Source organism: Monodon monoceros, unplaced genomic scaffold, assembly GCF_005190385.1.
Source record: "Monodon monoceros isolate NGI ecotype Baffin Bay Population unplaced genomic scaffold, NGI_Narwhal_1 Super_Scaffold_20, whole genome shotgun sequence".
Lineage (NCBI taxonomy): Eukaryota > Metazoa > Chordata > Mammalia > Artiodactyla > Monodontidae > Monodon > Monodon monoceros.
Genome location: NW_021703777.1, coordinates 61,733,246 through 61,748,229, shown reverse-complemented (window position 1 = coordinate 61,748,229; position 14,984 = coordinate 61,733,246). Strand labels below are relative to the sequence as shown.

Genomic DNA, 14,984 nt, shown 5'->3' with positions numbered 1-14,984 from the left:
AGAGAATTAAGGCAAAATCTATTCTTGTTGTCTAAGGTTTTCATTTTTATTAAGTGAATCATAAATACATTCGCTCCAATAGAGAATGCTATAATAACTGGATGCCCAAACATTTCTGGGACCATATAAGAAGGGGGCGGGGGAGAAGCAAAATCTGATAAACAGATTATATATGTAATGGGATCATTAAGTTTTAAGATATTTGCTACTTTATATCTGTAGAGGCTGCTACTTTAGTCATCAGAAGTCTCAGGGGCTCTTCCTAGGTTATTGGCTACTTTAAAGACATAAATAATCTAAAAACTTTATTTTCCCGTATCCACCGGCTTCTTAACTTTCACTAAGCAACTACGTTTAATAACAATGCACTTTATACCTTCCAACACATTTTTTCAATTGCTTTTCGAAACCACGCTAACAAGACAGGGTAGGCTTATTTCCATTCGAAATAAGGAGCAGAGGGTCTAAGGCAGGGTGAGGGGAGAGCACACGGGTCAAGTTCAGCTTTTGCACCACTCCATCCCTCCAGACACCACTGATTCAACTCCGAGGCCAGGCGGTTGCCCAGAAGCTAAGCAAACCTGTGCGCAGTCAGCCGCAGGCGTCTTCGTACTTCGCCTCCCTCGCACGTGTCCCCAGTGGATACAGCCTCCTGCCGAGACCCACTCAGAAGGCGTAGGGGTGAGGGGGTAGCGGGGAGGTCCGAGCCCGTCCGGATCTTCTCCCGACAATCCAACCCCAACACTTCTTCACACACAGCGAATAAACCAACACCTTAAAGCCGGCCCACCGCGCAGCCCACCGGGCTCTCGGCTTCCTAGAAATCTTCCCCGTCGCCTTGCTGACGTCAGCACGAGCGACCCGGGGCAAGCAGCGTCCTGCTGCCCCGCCCCTTCCCGGAGCTGCGGAGCCAATGCAAGAGAAGTGTTGGCTGCTTTGCTGGCCGGTTTCGTTTCAGATCTCTGGTCCGGTCTTGCTGGGTTTTGGACAGGGTTTGCAAGGACTTTGAAGTTGACCCAGTTGGAGTCATACCCTTTCATATTTGCCAAGAAATTCCGGGCAAGAAACTTTAATTCCAAGCAGCTGTCTCCTCGTTCACAAAGTGGGGATAAAGATATTACGTAGAGTTAACGTGAAGAGCGATGAAATCATTGTGAAATAAGAGTGACTGGACTTCATGCGTTGGGCTTTTTTTTATAACCTGCCCTACACTGTGGGGAACTGTTCAACAATAAAGCCTGCAAACGAAGTCCCTGTCATAAGTAGGCTGACATTTTAATTGGAAGAGATTAATTTAAACGGTAACTAAGAAAATTTTAACTTTCGACAGGAGCTATAAAGAAAACAGGTCTGAGGAGAGTTAATTAAGCTATACGCTGAATAAGAATCTGTTTTTAAGGGAATTTTAGTTGGAGGCGTTTAAGTTAGTTATCTAAAATGTCAACAGCAGTAATAGTGATATTTTTTAAAGCTACCGTGCCGGTAGCAGAGAGGAAATTGAAACCGAGTCCCCCATACTGAGTTTATGATTAATCTCTCCCTCTACAACTGTATTCCCTTTCTTGTCCTCTCTGACCTTAATCCTGTGTTAACTGAACACTAATCAAAGTCAGATGAGTAAGACTGCTGTTGTTGATAACATCGTTAATGTACTAAAATTGCTGTTGTAGATATATGCATCATCATTAACATACAAACTCAGGATGTTTCTCCAAGGCAAGATGAGCTCACAGACCTGTATCACCTGGCCAGAATCATAAACTGGAGACAACCTGACTCACAAAACCATGATTAAGAAATGTAAGAAGACTGTGATTAACCCCAGTTTCTTTGTTCTTCCCCTTTAAAACGTCCCTAACTCAAAGACCAAGATGGGGTGGATCTGAGATCTATCTCCCACTTCCTTGCTTGGCACCCTGCAAATAAACCCGTACTTTGCTGCAAACACCTGCTGTCAAAGGGTTTGGCTTTCTGCACCCGGCACGCAGGATCCCTTGCTCAGTTACAAAGTAATCAGGGTTTTGGTTTTGTTTTGGCTAGGGGAAGGACTGAGGAGGCAGCCGGGCATCAATAAACGATACATGAAAAGGCATAGGATGCTTTCGTGTCCTTAGGCGTTGGTGGCAAGGAACTGTAGCAGTAATCCAAGCAAGAGATACCTCCACTTGCCCTTGAGACTTTCACCAGGTTGTACTATCGGTCTTTTATTTGGGGAGGGGCCACTCAAAGGTGTCTCTTTGTTTCTATATTTGGAAATGACACCATTATCCACCCAGTGAGACAGTAAAGAAACCCTAGATATCCACTCCCACCCAACTTCTTTTTTACCCTCCTGTATGCAATTAGATCCTACGACCTCTTCTCCCCAATCTCTAGACCAATGCCAAGCTGTCTATATCAGAATCGCTTGTGGTAATGTTAAACAACACAGATTCCAGATTCCTGGATCTCCATCCCAAGAGGCTCTGAATTCATTTTCTAGTGATGGAGGGGCCTGCAATCTGCATTCCTCCCCTGCCCCCCATCTGCATTCTTTAAGTGATAACATCGTCATCTCCACTACTGCTATCTTAGTTCAGGTCTTCTTGGTCAGTGTTTCCCTAAAGCCCTTCCAGTCTTGCTTGGCTACAGTAGACTCTGAACTACTGCCAGGTAATGTCTGTTTCATTATTGAAGATATCATTTTTCAATTCTGATATTAATGATAGCTTTTTTTAGTTTTTTTCCCCCCTTGCAGTCTCTATTTCTTCTGTTGGTTTTGGATTCTTTCATGTTAGAAGCTTCCACGGGTGTCTGGTAATAATCATTGATTATCTGATCATATTTAAAAGTGGGCATTTAAAAGCTGATTGGAAGCTCTGAATCCGTGGAGCAAGTTTTTTGAAAATCAAGTGAGAGAAAAGGGCTGCAGGGGTGGGAGGAGGGTCTCAGAATTCAGTATAAAATTTTTCACTTAATTCTATTCCAGGTGCCTGATGTCCTCCAAAGACCCTCTGTTTTACTCTCTCCCAAACAAAACGGCCTTCAGAGTTAAGCTTAAGGGTGATAGGAGGTAGCATAAGGGTATAACTCATTCCTAAGTGAACTTCCAATCCTTTTAGTTACCATCTTTACCCCTGCTTCCAAACGCCAGTTTCTCCGTTTTTAAGGGTGCTCTATGATGTAAATAGGATTGCTTATTGGCTTTGCTCACTGCTGGTTTAGTCTAGCTTTTCCAAATCAGCCGAGCCCTTTGCTTTTTTGCTTTTTTAAAAAAATAAATGAGTTTATTTATTTATTTATTGGCCGCGCCATGCGGCATGCGGGATCTTAGTTCCCCAATCAGGGATTGAACCCATGCCCCCTGCAGTAGAAGCGCAGAGTCCTAACCACTGGACCGCCCAGGAATTCCGAGCCCTTTGCTTTTGATTTTAAAATTTTGTTTCTGTTATCTCTTTCGCTCTATCCTTGAGAGTTTGTGACTCTAAAAATCCCTTCACTGTCGTTTTCAGGGGGTCTAAGAGGGAGCAAATGTAGAAGACTATGTTCATTTTTACCTGGTAATCTAGAGTGATCATTCTAAAACATACACCAGAGCAGTAACAGCATTCTCCTGCTTAAGAAGCTTCAGTGGCCTCTCATTGCCTGCATGACATTCAGACTCTAGCAAGGTATACAAGATAGTTCGTTATCTTTCTAGCCTAATCCCTCACAGTTGGCTACTGCTTCCTCACCCCATGCTCCACATTCCCCGCACCTGGTACTGTAAGATCCAGCTATAATAAGACCCTAGTAAGTCTTCTGAGCCTACCAAACCCTTATCAAGTTTCCACACCTGTGCTTTGGCTGAGTCACAGGCTGAAAAACCCTTTCCCTCCCCACACCTGCTTGATCAACATTTATTCCTCTTATGAAAACAGTTCTAACATCACCTCCTCAATGCCTTTCTTCAAGCCTTGTATGAGAATTTACCCATCCTCCTCCAACCCCCATCCCATAAACCTAGCATACTGCTGGGAAGAGCAATTTGCCATGGGCCCCGAGTGTCCCCGCAAATTTTTACTGGGTACGCAAAGAATGCAAAGTACTGACTGCTCTTTATCCAGGTCATTTTTCAGGGTTGTTCGGGGTGATCAATCTTCAGAGCTGAGGTAATGTCTTCCCCAAGCAGCAAGCTTTCTTCCACTTACTGTAAAAGGAATGAATCCCCCCAAACTTAGTATTCCTTTCCTGTAATGCAACCCACTGTGTGTGCAGACATCCATCTCTGTCTATCTTAGTTACCCGAGGGGGACTTAGGAGGCATGGAGAATTGACAGACATGAAGCTCTGGATACTGCTTTTGCCATGAGTAATGAAGTTCTCTTTGACCCAGGAATCTCATGTCCGCTACCACGAAACAGTAACAAACTGGCTCATTAGATTTTAAACAGGGTACAAGCCTTCCCAAACGGTGACTTACACTTCTCATAGAACCTGTAACAGCTGCATTATTTCCAAGTCTGTCTTCATTTAATCCCTTCTTGACAGCAGAGATTCATGTGTTTTGCACCTGTTTCCTGAACTATCTTTTTACTGTTCCCCATCTATTTACTACATCATTCCAATTCCCAACAAGTATCAAATGCCTGCCCCAGTACCTTGCTGATCCTTTGCACATCTATTGGTACATTCCCATTTCACTGCTTCTCTTCAGCTACTTCCCAACTCATCTCTCAGTTGTCAATGTCATTGTTTCTTTTGAAAATAAAAATTATTTCAAAAATAATTTTGAGGGACTTCCCTGGAGGTCCTGTGGTTAAGGCTCTGCGTTTCTACTGCAAGGGGCACGGGTTCGATCTTTGGTCGGGGAAGGTCCCGCATGCCACGCAGCACGGCCAAAATAAATAAATTAAAAAAATAAAAAACGCTTAAAAAATTTCTAAACAACAACAACAAAAAAAATTGAAAACCTTTGACCCTACCCCAAGACAAGGTTAGGTCCCTGTTATGTGCTCTGGTAGCACTGTAGCCCACATCACAATTGGGACAGGAGTGTGTGATTTACTCTAAGGGAGCTCAGCTGCCCATGGGTTCATTCAGGTTTGGCATTTTTGTCAGGTGATTGTGAAAGAACGGAGGGATGAGGGAAGTTAGGCTCTTTGCAAGAGTGAGCCCGTTCAAGTTCTCTAGAGGGAATTCCCTAGCGGTCCAGTGGTTAGGATTCTGCGCTGCCACTGCAGAGGACGTGGGTTCGATACCTGGTTGGGGAACTAAGATCCTGCATGCCGTGGCCAAAAAAAAAAAAAAAAAAAAAATTGATGTTGCAGCCTTGAAACAGGTTGGAGACTCTGGTAGGGTTTCGAGGGTGCGGTCTTGAGAATTCTATCTTCGTCTGGAAACCTCAGTCTTTACTCTTAAGGCCTTCAACTGACTGGATGAGGCACACCCACATTACGGAGGGTAATCTGCTTTACTCACAGCCTACTGATTTACACGTTCATCTCAGGTAAAAAAAAATACCTTCCAGGCAACGTCTAGACTGGTGTTTGAACAATGTGGCACCAAAGCCTAGCCAAACTGAAACATAAAATTAACCATCACATCTAACATACCATCAGTGGAGCCAAACAAGCAATCTTCAATGATTGAGGTAGAGTGCAAGCACCCACTTGCGTCTCCGTTGTGTAATCATTTTCTGCTTGTCATAGTGCAGTGAGAAATTCTGATTCACTTTGTTATAAAGCAGAAATTAACACACCATTGTAAAGCAATTATACTCCAATAAAGATGTTAAAAAAAAAAAGAAATTCTAAAAAGGTTAAAAGCATTGGTTCCTGCCATCCAACAAATTCTCAGCTACATGAGAAGACAATTTCTAAACACAAAAACATAAATTTACATGGCATTTTTTGCAGTTTTCTCTAAAATGTCTGAGTGAGCAGTTTTTTTCTGAGAGGGCTGGATTTTCTTTTTGACCTCTTTATGAAACATGAAGGCAATTTTCCTTAGAGGAGTTGACTACACCCTACTTGAAACCCTAAGAAAGGCATCAGAAACTCAAGTACTTGAGTTAATCATATTAATATGATGAACTTAAGTCTACCTGTCAGAGCAAACTTTGCTAGATTCCAGGGAAGAAATAGAGATAATATCTAAAGTTGGTACAGTAAGAAGTAAATAGTATGAGCTAATTGTTTAAAACATAGAGATTAACAACAGAAAAAATATTTAAATGTGGATGCACTACAGAGGACTGGAGAGGGCAGTGACCTCTTTATTTTCTTCATTTTTAACTATATGCATGTATTATTTTGATAGGTTTCTTTAGAGGTAGGACCCTGGTATCTTTATTTTTAAACAGACTGTTTTTTAAAGTAGTTTTAGGTTCATAGCAAAATTGAGCAGCAGGTACAGAGTTCCCATATGCCCCCTACCCCCACATAAAATAATCTCCCCGTTATTAATATCCCCCCTCCCCCGGAAGTAGTCCATTTGTTACAGGTGATCATTACACTGACACATCATTATCACCCAAAATTTATAGTTTACATTAGGGTTCATTCTTGGTGTCATACATTCTACAGATTTGGACAAATATATAATGACATGTATCCACCATCATAGTAACATACAAAATATGTTCACTATCCTAAAAATCCCCTGTGCTTCACCCATTCATCCTTCTCCCCACCAGCTCCTGGCAACCACTGATGTTTTGTTTTTTTGTTTTTTTTTTTTTTTTGCGGTACGCGGGCCTCTCACTGCCGTGGCCTCTCCCGTTGCGGAGCACAGGCTCCGGACGCGCAGGCTCCGCGGCATGTGGGATCTTCCCGGACCGGGGCACGAACCCGTGTCCCCTGCATCAGCAGGCAGACTCTCAACCACTCTCAAGCACTGCGCCACCAGGCAAGCCCACCACTGATCTTTTCTATTCTCTCCATAGTTTTGCCTTTACCAGATTGTCATATAGTTGGAATCATACAGTATGTACTCTTTTCAGATAGGCTTCTTTCACTTAGTAATATCCATTTAAGTTCCCTCCACATCTTTTCATGGCTTGACAGCTCATTTCTTCTCAGACTGAATAATATTCCATTGTCTGGATGTACCACAGTTTATTCATGTACCTACTTTATTTTTATTTTTAAAAGTACTCCTCCCCAACACACACACGCAGTTTGGGAATCTAAGCCTCCTCTTCTGTGACACCTTCCCTATTCTTGCTAGTGTCTCCACAGAACTTGGCACTAACATAGCACTTACTTAGCACTGCATTTCTATTTACTTTATTTGTCCCTCCTACTCAGCCAGCAGTTTTGCCTGGTTCATAAGAGATGGTCTATTTACTGAAATGCCTGAACCAGAGAAATAAGATATGACTAGCTGGCGCCAAGAATGGATCCTGGATGTGACTGTCACTTGTGCTGTTCACTATAATGCAGTACCTGAAAGTCACTATTTAGAAAAAGTACACACACATATTTCAATGTACTCATTACATGTATTTGTCACCAACGCATCACAAGGAAGTCACAAAAAGTAGGTTTAGTTTAGTTCACAATATAGATCCTGTGAAAGCACATTTCTCATTTGCTCTGCAGTTTACAATACCTATAAAAATTTGAAGCAGTTAAACAACATTTGAGATTACACTGGTATAAAATTGTAATTCACGCTTCAGGAACTTGTGAAATAAAAGGCCATGATGGAGAAAGAGTAAGAAATCTGTAGAATTACCAAACTGTCACAGTACCATTTTCCTTTATAAAAGCATCTCAATAAAACAAAATAAAAACTATGGAAAACACAACAGTTATATCAGAGATTTTGGTTTAGTACTTTCCCTGAGTCTCTTGTTTTTAAAAAAATCAAAGTAAGGCTGGTTCAAAACTGACCCATAAGGTCTTGCCTCCTCCATATGCTGCCATGAGGAATACATTTAAGGCAAGAGGCTATACACACAAATGGTCCCAGGGCTTTATTCAGATGCCAGTTTGCTTGTGGTACCACCACAGGGTTATCTGACCCACTGCTGCCCGCTGCACATGGGCTTAAAGAGCTGTCAACATTTTCTCTTGGCCTGCCATGATACAACACATGAGACTAAATACCAAATGAAGACAAAAGATTATGGTTATTAATAAATATTACAATTCTAGGTGGATTTGGACACTATGTACACCAAAGCATGGTAATAACACAGAAACAAACACTTTTATGTTTTCAAAATCTTACATAAACAAGGGTTGAGGGCAAGTCATTTTAAAGTTTTAAATCTCAGATGTTAAAAAACAAACAAACAAAAACCTTTTAAAAAAATCTAGTTCATTAGATCCCAATAAAACAAAGTAGAAAAAGTGATACGTTGATGCTCAGAATTAGATGAGCATGCTAACTGAAAAAAGTTGTTGTCTCCTTGTTCCATAAAATTGGCCCCTACAATGTTTCTACTTGATCATCTCATTGCATACACAGTATATTTGCAAGTGATCAAGCACTTCATTAAAAAAGCATATAATCAAATTAACGATAAAAGGTTTGTTAGAATCTAAAAAATTATTTTTTACTTCAAATGTACCAGGTTACTTGCTGGGCTTCTACTATAAGGGCACTAAGTGGTATGGATCATACTTTCTAGTCAAATGTAGGAAAATATTTTGCACAGCCATGTTTTTACAGTCATTCTCAGAGCATCTCAAAGATAGGTTGCAAATTACTGCTGTATGTCTCCCTCTTGAAATCTCAATTGCAGACCAACGGCCAACATTTCAAAAGCTAATAATCATGCACTGTCTTAAAACTGAGGGGTGGAATAATGGCTCTAACCACCAAAATAACTGCTGCAAGTTATTTAATTTAGTAATATAAGCACCTCATTGCACAGGTGGGGAAAGTGAGGCACAAAAAGGTGTTTCTTCTGTTTTTTGTTTTTTTTAAAGAGAACTCTTGATGCTAGGTAACTTTGGGGTATAATGGATTCAAGGTTTGCATGAAATGTTATACTTAACTCACATGTCCTGTTTGCACCACAACACCTTAGTCTAACCTCTTGCAAACTCTTTAAAGCATGGACCTGGCAAATGCCACTGACCACCTGCCTTCTCTGACCAGGTGAAAAAGGCTAGCCAATGCTTGAGCGAAAAAAAAGAATACCACATATTGTTGTTTTATATGTAATTAGCAAGGTTCAATTATGAAAATATTCCATAACTGAATTTCCATAACTCTCAAACATTCCACAAAATTCTCTAAGAACCTGCGGGAGAGTAGAGTACCTGGCAATCCTCTCTTGAACAGAAATTTACCGATTCGTTGCATTACTGTTGATGATCTGAAGTTCAATGTATACGATTTCTAAAAATAAAAGTACTAAACTACTAAATAAAACTGAAAGGATCATCCAAGTTCCTAGATAATACCAAAATATTTATCTAGGATTACTAAAGAAATCATAGCACTTTGGTACCCTTTTCAGAGAAAAATCTCAAAACTTATAACACAAGCATGTGGCATTTCACACTGTACTGAGTAACAGTAAATGGAGGTGTAACCACTATAACTTCTCCACTAACTTTGTGTTTTGAAACATCGTGTCTGCCCCTAGCAGCTACCATTCCAGTTCCACAGGGTATTTTCCAGTCAGACAAGCTGTACAATGATCGTTCTTTTCAAAACATTCCAGACCATTCCCATTTTCTTGAACCATAACATCTTCCTTTGTACAATGACCGTTCTTTTCAAAACATTCCAGACCATTCCCATTTTCTTGAACCATAATATCTTGCCTTTTCACTTTCTGTTTTTTAAATGTTATCCCTTCTTGTACAGATGCAACCAGTCCTTCTACTGACAGATACACAACACTGTTTGCTCCTGCGGGGGAAAGACAGGGAAAAAGGTCATGAGACTTCCTTTGGAAAGGAAGAATTGCCTTAACAGAGAATAGTTACAAACAGAAAAACATAAGCCAAAATAAAAATTTCTCCTTTAGCCCCTATCTCTTTTTTTTTTTAATTTTTTAAAATTTATTTATTTATTTTTTGCCTGCGTGGCTTGTGGGATCTTAGTTCCCTGACCAGGGACTGAACCCTGGAGCTGAAGTCCTAACCACTGGACCACCAGGGAATTTTCTCCATTAGCCTCTCTTAAAAAAAAAAAGGCGGGGGTGGTGGTGGCTGGAGAATCAGTAAAACTCAGGGCCTTTATTATGTTTTTTTAATTTTAAATTGCAATGTAAGGGATAACAATTTAAAATAGCAGTGGAGGATTTAAGTCTAGAATGGCTTCAGAAGGCTTTAGGAGTCATTTTCTTGAATAACAGATCTTGAAGTCCGAAAGACTTCAAATTTAAGCTCAAGGTCACTTACTTTTCCTAAGACTTTTTTTTTCAGCTATCAGATAAGGGAAATATTGCCTAATTGTATCAGTTTTGTGATGTTATTATGATAATATAGATATGTTCCTGGCAAAGAGTGAGTGCTCACAATATATCAGTTGGCTGACATTCAAAATATTTAATTGGGGGGCTTCCCTGGTGGCGCAGCGGTTGAGAGTCCGCCTGCCGATGCAGGGGACACGGGTTCGTGCCCCGGTCCGCGAGGATCCCGCATGCCGTGGAGCGGCTGGGCCCGTGAGCCATGGCGGCTGAGCCTGCACGTCCGGCGCCTGTGCTCCACAACGGGAGAGGCCACAACAGTGAGAGGCCCGCGTACCGCAAAAAAAAAAAAAAAAAAAAAAAAATTTAACTGGGGACTTCCCTGGTGGCACAGTGGTTAAGAATCTGCCTGCCAATGCAGGGGACACGGGTTCAAGCCCTGGTCCGGGAAGATCCCACATGCCGCGGAGCAACTAAGCTCGTGCGCCACAACTACTGAAGCCCGTGCGCCTAGAGCCCGTGCTCTGCGACAAGAGAAGGCACCGCAATGAGAAGCCCGCACACCGCAACGAAGAGTAGCCCCTGCTTGCCACAGCTAGAGAAGAGCCCGCACACAGCAACGAAGACCCAACGCAGCCAAAAATAAAATATAAATAAATTTACAAAAAAAATTTAACTGGTAAGGTACAGGTATGACCAGTCAAGAGAAACAGCAGCTGTAAACAATCAGTGTGGAGGTACCATACATGGATGAACATGTATGTGATATTTATAGATTATACCTCACCTGAATTTGAAAGGCAAATGTCTTATCAAGGATAACCTCCATCTCCAAGACTTCTGACCTCATTATTAAAGATAAGCCTACATAAGCTTTTCACTTTTTGATTTGTACTCACATCCAAATTATTCTATTAGAATCTGTGGTGAAATTACTTTTGTTTTTCTTCTGATCTGACCTTTGGGAGGCTTTAACTGATTAGCAGTTTTCTCTACTAGGAAAGCCTTTCTTCCTTCTTCTCTGATCTCACCTTAGCCTAGCTCTTCATCACAGCACTCACTATGGTGTCCACACATATCACTATTCATCTGTTCAACACATACAACATTTACTTTCAATAAATACTGAACACTATTTATTATTAAAAGTGTAAAGATTGACAAGCTTGGATTTTCTGTTAATAAATGAATAAAGATAAAAGTTTATAGAAATTGTAATACCTACCTAGATGATCTGAGATATGCTCAAATTCTGGTTTATTGGCAATAAGCTCTTCTTTTGTTGGTATGTTTATTCCCATGAAGCATGGATATCTAATTGGTGGTGAAGCTACGCGAATGTGTACCTTGGAAAGAAATCGTTTCACACATTCATTAGTTTGACATTCACTGTAAGAACAATTATGCAAAATTCTGTCATTGACAAATACAACATAAAATTGTTTTACAGAATACTTTAACAACATACAGGTAATAAAGCATACTAAAAAATTTCTTTCACTATAATAGGTGGAAAAGAATCCTATAAAATCATGTGATATACATATAGAACTCCAGTGTTCTAAAAGTAATTCTACTTTTAGAATTAATTCATTACCAAGAATCCTACTTGAGCAGCCCTGTCCTAGACTCCAAAGTGTCCTGAACAAGAATTTCAAAATGTTAGCCACTTGTAAAGGGTTCTTTTTACAGAGATGCCCATTGTTTCCTTCTGTCACCCACTAACAAGGACATTTCTTTCTTCTGATCTGTCATTTCTCATTTATTATATTCCTAGGACCATCTTCATTTTTTCCTCTAACACTTGAATGACACTTTTGCCTACCTCTTATTTAACCTTTTTAAAAAGAAAAATAACATCTACCAGGATATAATAAAAACCTTACTACTACTACAAAGAGCTGTGTTTGTCTGTTTTTTTATCTATCATTATTTTCTGCCTTTTGTCAGGAACATTTACACAGCTGTAATCAGTGTCTACATTTACTTTTTACCTTTCTTGTAACAGCAAAGATTTTCCCGTGTTTTGCAGTCTTCATAATTATAGTTTTTAATGGTTGCATCGTATTTCATCATACTGATGTATCGATTTACTAAATTATTTCCTGCTGGTAGATATATGAGCTATTTCCAGTTCTTTTGTTTGTTTATTTGTGTCTATTCTTTTTTACTATTGTAATGCTTTCTAAATAGACTGTCATACTGCTTTCTATACCATTTTCTCCACAATAGATTTTATTTCTAAATCTGATCAACTATTAACTGTAAATGACATCTCACTTCAGTAATTCGAATTACTGAACTATTTAGTTAGAATAAGCTTTGAGATTTGAAAATATAACCTAATGTGTCAAATTTATTACACTAGGATTGCTTCCATATCTTCAAAAAGAAAAAGTAATCAATACTCTACAAATTTAAAAGTATTCTATTTTGTGGTTTGTTAGTTTTAAAATTAGGTTTATAAAACTTTTAACATAAAATTTTCATGACTATCATATTGTAATTATTGGTGCTTTAGGATAGGTGTTTTAATATTACTTACCTCTTTTGCACCAGATTCTTTGAGCAATTTGATTATGGGTGAAATGGTATTGCCTCTCACAATTGAATCATCTACAAGAACAATTCTTTTGCCTTTAAAGTTGTCCGACAATACTCCAAATTTTTTCGCAACACCAAGTTGTCTTAACCTCATGTTTGGCTGAATGAATGTTCTTCCTACATACCGGTTTTTACATAGCACCTCCACATACGGAAGCTCACACTGACAGAGAAGGAATAAAAGTACAATGAGCAGCACATATACAGAGAACTCTAGGGTTCTGTTTTCTCTAGGTCATGTTTCTGTTATAACATCTACGTAAAAAATTTTAAATGTGGTTGTTATTCTGAGCTCTCCACCATCAGATTATAATTTTCCTTCACTATTTAAACTGTAGGGAAGAAAAGGCAAAAAGAAAAATTATTGAAAGTCCTCTACTTAGTAGGAAAAACAACTCATTTTGCTAGAATTTGTAATGCTTCTTTCTTAAACACATATTATTTCTCTATCTTGGAAAAGAACACCAAGAATGTGAACACATGACAAAGAATAAATCACTGTCAGAAAAATTCACATATTTAAAAATTGTCAGCAGGAAATGAATTAAAACCGGTAGGCTAAGGAGATATTTTCTGAGGGACAGGAGGTGACTTATCCATCTAACAAGGTAATACTTCTCTAAAATGTATGCATATTATTTCTTTTAAAAATTCACAAACTAAACTTTCCAACATAGTGAATGTTGGGTATTATACACCAGGATCACTATAATTACATATCCTACCTGGTTATGAAAAATGAAATTAAGCATAGTACTAAGAACATTATACAAAATTAACATAAACAACTTTATTATCACCCACACTCAGTAGGGAATAAATACACCAGTGGTTTGTGAAGGTACTTAATAATAAGCAAACATTACCACTAAATTCTACATATAGTCATGATATTATTTTTTTTAAATGAAGGGGATCGTTTTCCTAGTCTTTGGGTAAACTTTTTGTGGACCCATTAAAAAATAGTGCCACTGAATGAAAAGGCTGGAAAATAAGTAACTCTTGCAAAAGAACCAACACTTTCTTTTTCCTTACAGTAAATTGATGAGTTTCTCTTTATATACATGGACTTCTAATCTCAGTGCGAAATGAGCAATTCACTGTGTGTTAATTAAGAGAAAATACCTTTGCTGCGTAACCAAGGGCAGCAGGCGTAGCAGATTCCGGGACAGTGCTAACTAAATCCGCATCCACAGGGGCTTCAATTGCCAGCTGCAGACCACAACGGTATCTTACTGTGTAAACCATTTGGTCTGGAATGTTTGGAAAAGGAAACAAATGTTTACTTAGTATAATATAGCACAGCATATCACTATTCTAAGAAACTAGCTTGTTAGAACTCCACAGAATTGAGCGTGCAGCAACGAAGACTCAACACAGCCAAAAATAAATTAATTAATCTAAAGTGGAAACACATAAACTGGGGGAATTCACTCTTTAAAAAGAGAATTAACCTTAATACATATCTGAAAATCATAATCCTTACTCCTAAAAGGAAAACAAAATCCAAGAGTCAGATGAAAAGGAAAAACTGTGATCTTTTATGACTTGTAAGCTCAGTCCCAAAATTCACGACATATAACTATGTGCCTTCAAAGAACCAGGTAAGCCTTTGGGCCCAAGAATTGTCATGTTTCAATGAGGTAAATAATAGATTTATATCAATAGTTAGAGATACTTTACTTACCTTCAAATATACTATCTGGTCTTGCAAAATAAACATATTCAAAGATACAGAAAGCCATTGGGTTTCCTTCAGACCTTGGTATAATATCAAGAGTTTGGATATTATGTCTGGATATTTCCACAATTTCTCCAGGCAAGATTTCACGGTAATATCTTGGGAAACAATATTAAAGAAGACTAAAAATAAACCAGTCAAATTAAGGCAAATTATCTGTTATAAAGCACACAGAGTCCCTTCCCTTATAAAGGAAAAATGGCTCAATTTAAAATAAAGTCTATTGGCTTAAAAAATTAAAAAGTAGTATTCCTGGGCTTCCCTGGTGGCGCTGTGGTTAAGAATCCGCCTGCCAATGCAGGG

At 39.2% G+C, this 14,984-nt stretch overlaps 2 protein-coding genes across 4 annotated transcripts in view; both read right to left on the bottom strand.

The window, feature by feature from the left end:
* The window catches only part of AASDH (aminoadipate-semialdehyde dehydrogenase), a 35,438-nt gene extending 34,615 nt beyond the window's left edge, over positions 1 to 823 (bottom strand). For 2 of the 3 annotated variants that reach the window (XM_029235631.1, XM_029235632.1), the window contains exon 1: positions 582 to 823. The gene's annotated coding sequence lies outside the window, so the exon portion shown is untranslated. The remainder of the gene's footprint in view (positions 1 to 581) is intronic. The other variant, XM_029235633.1, reaches the window with a different exon arrangement.
* A 6,302-nt stretch (positions 824 to 7,125) lies between these two features.
* PPAT (phosphoribosyl pyrophosphate amidotransferase) overlaps positions 7,126 to 14,984 on the bottom strand; it is a 36,937-nt gene continuing 29,078 nt past the window's right edge. Inside the window, exons 7-11 of the mRNA XM_029234882.1 lie at positions 14,628 to 14,779; positions 14,066 to 14,193; positions 12,882 to 13,103; positions 11,562 to 11,682; positions 7,126 to 9,834 (exon numbers count right to left, since the gene is read on the bottom strand). Coding sequence (XP_029090715.1) covers positions 9,569 to 9,834; positions 11,562 to 11,682; positions 12,882 to 13,103; positions 14,066 to 14,193; positions 14,628 to 14,779 — 889 coding nt within the window. The 3' untranslated portion in view covers positions 7,126 to 9,568. The remainder of the gene's footprint in view (positions 9,835 to 11,561; positions 11,683 to 12,881; positions 13,104 to 14,065; positions 14,194 to 14,627; positions 14,780 to 14,984) is intronic.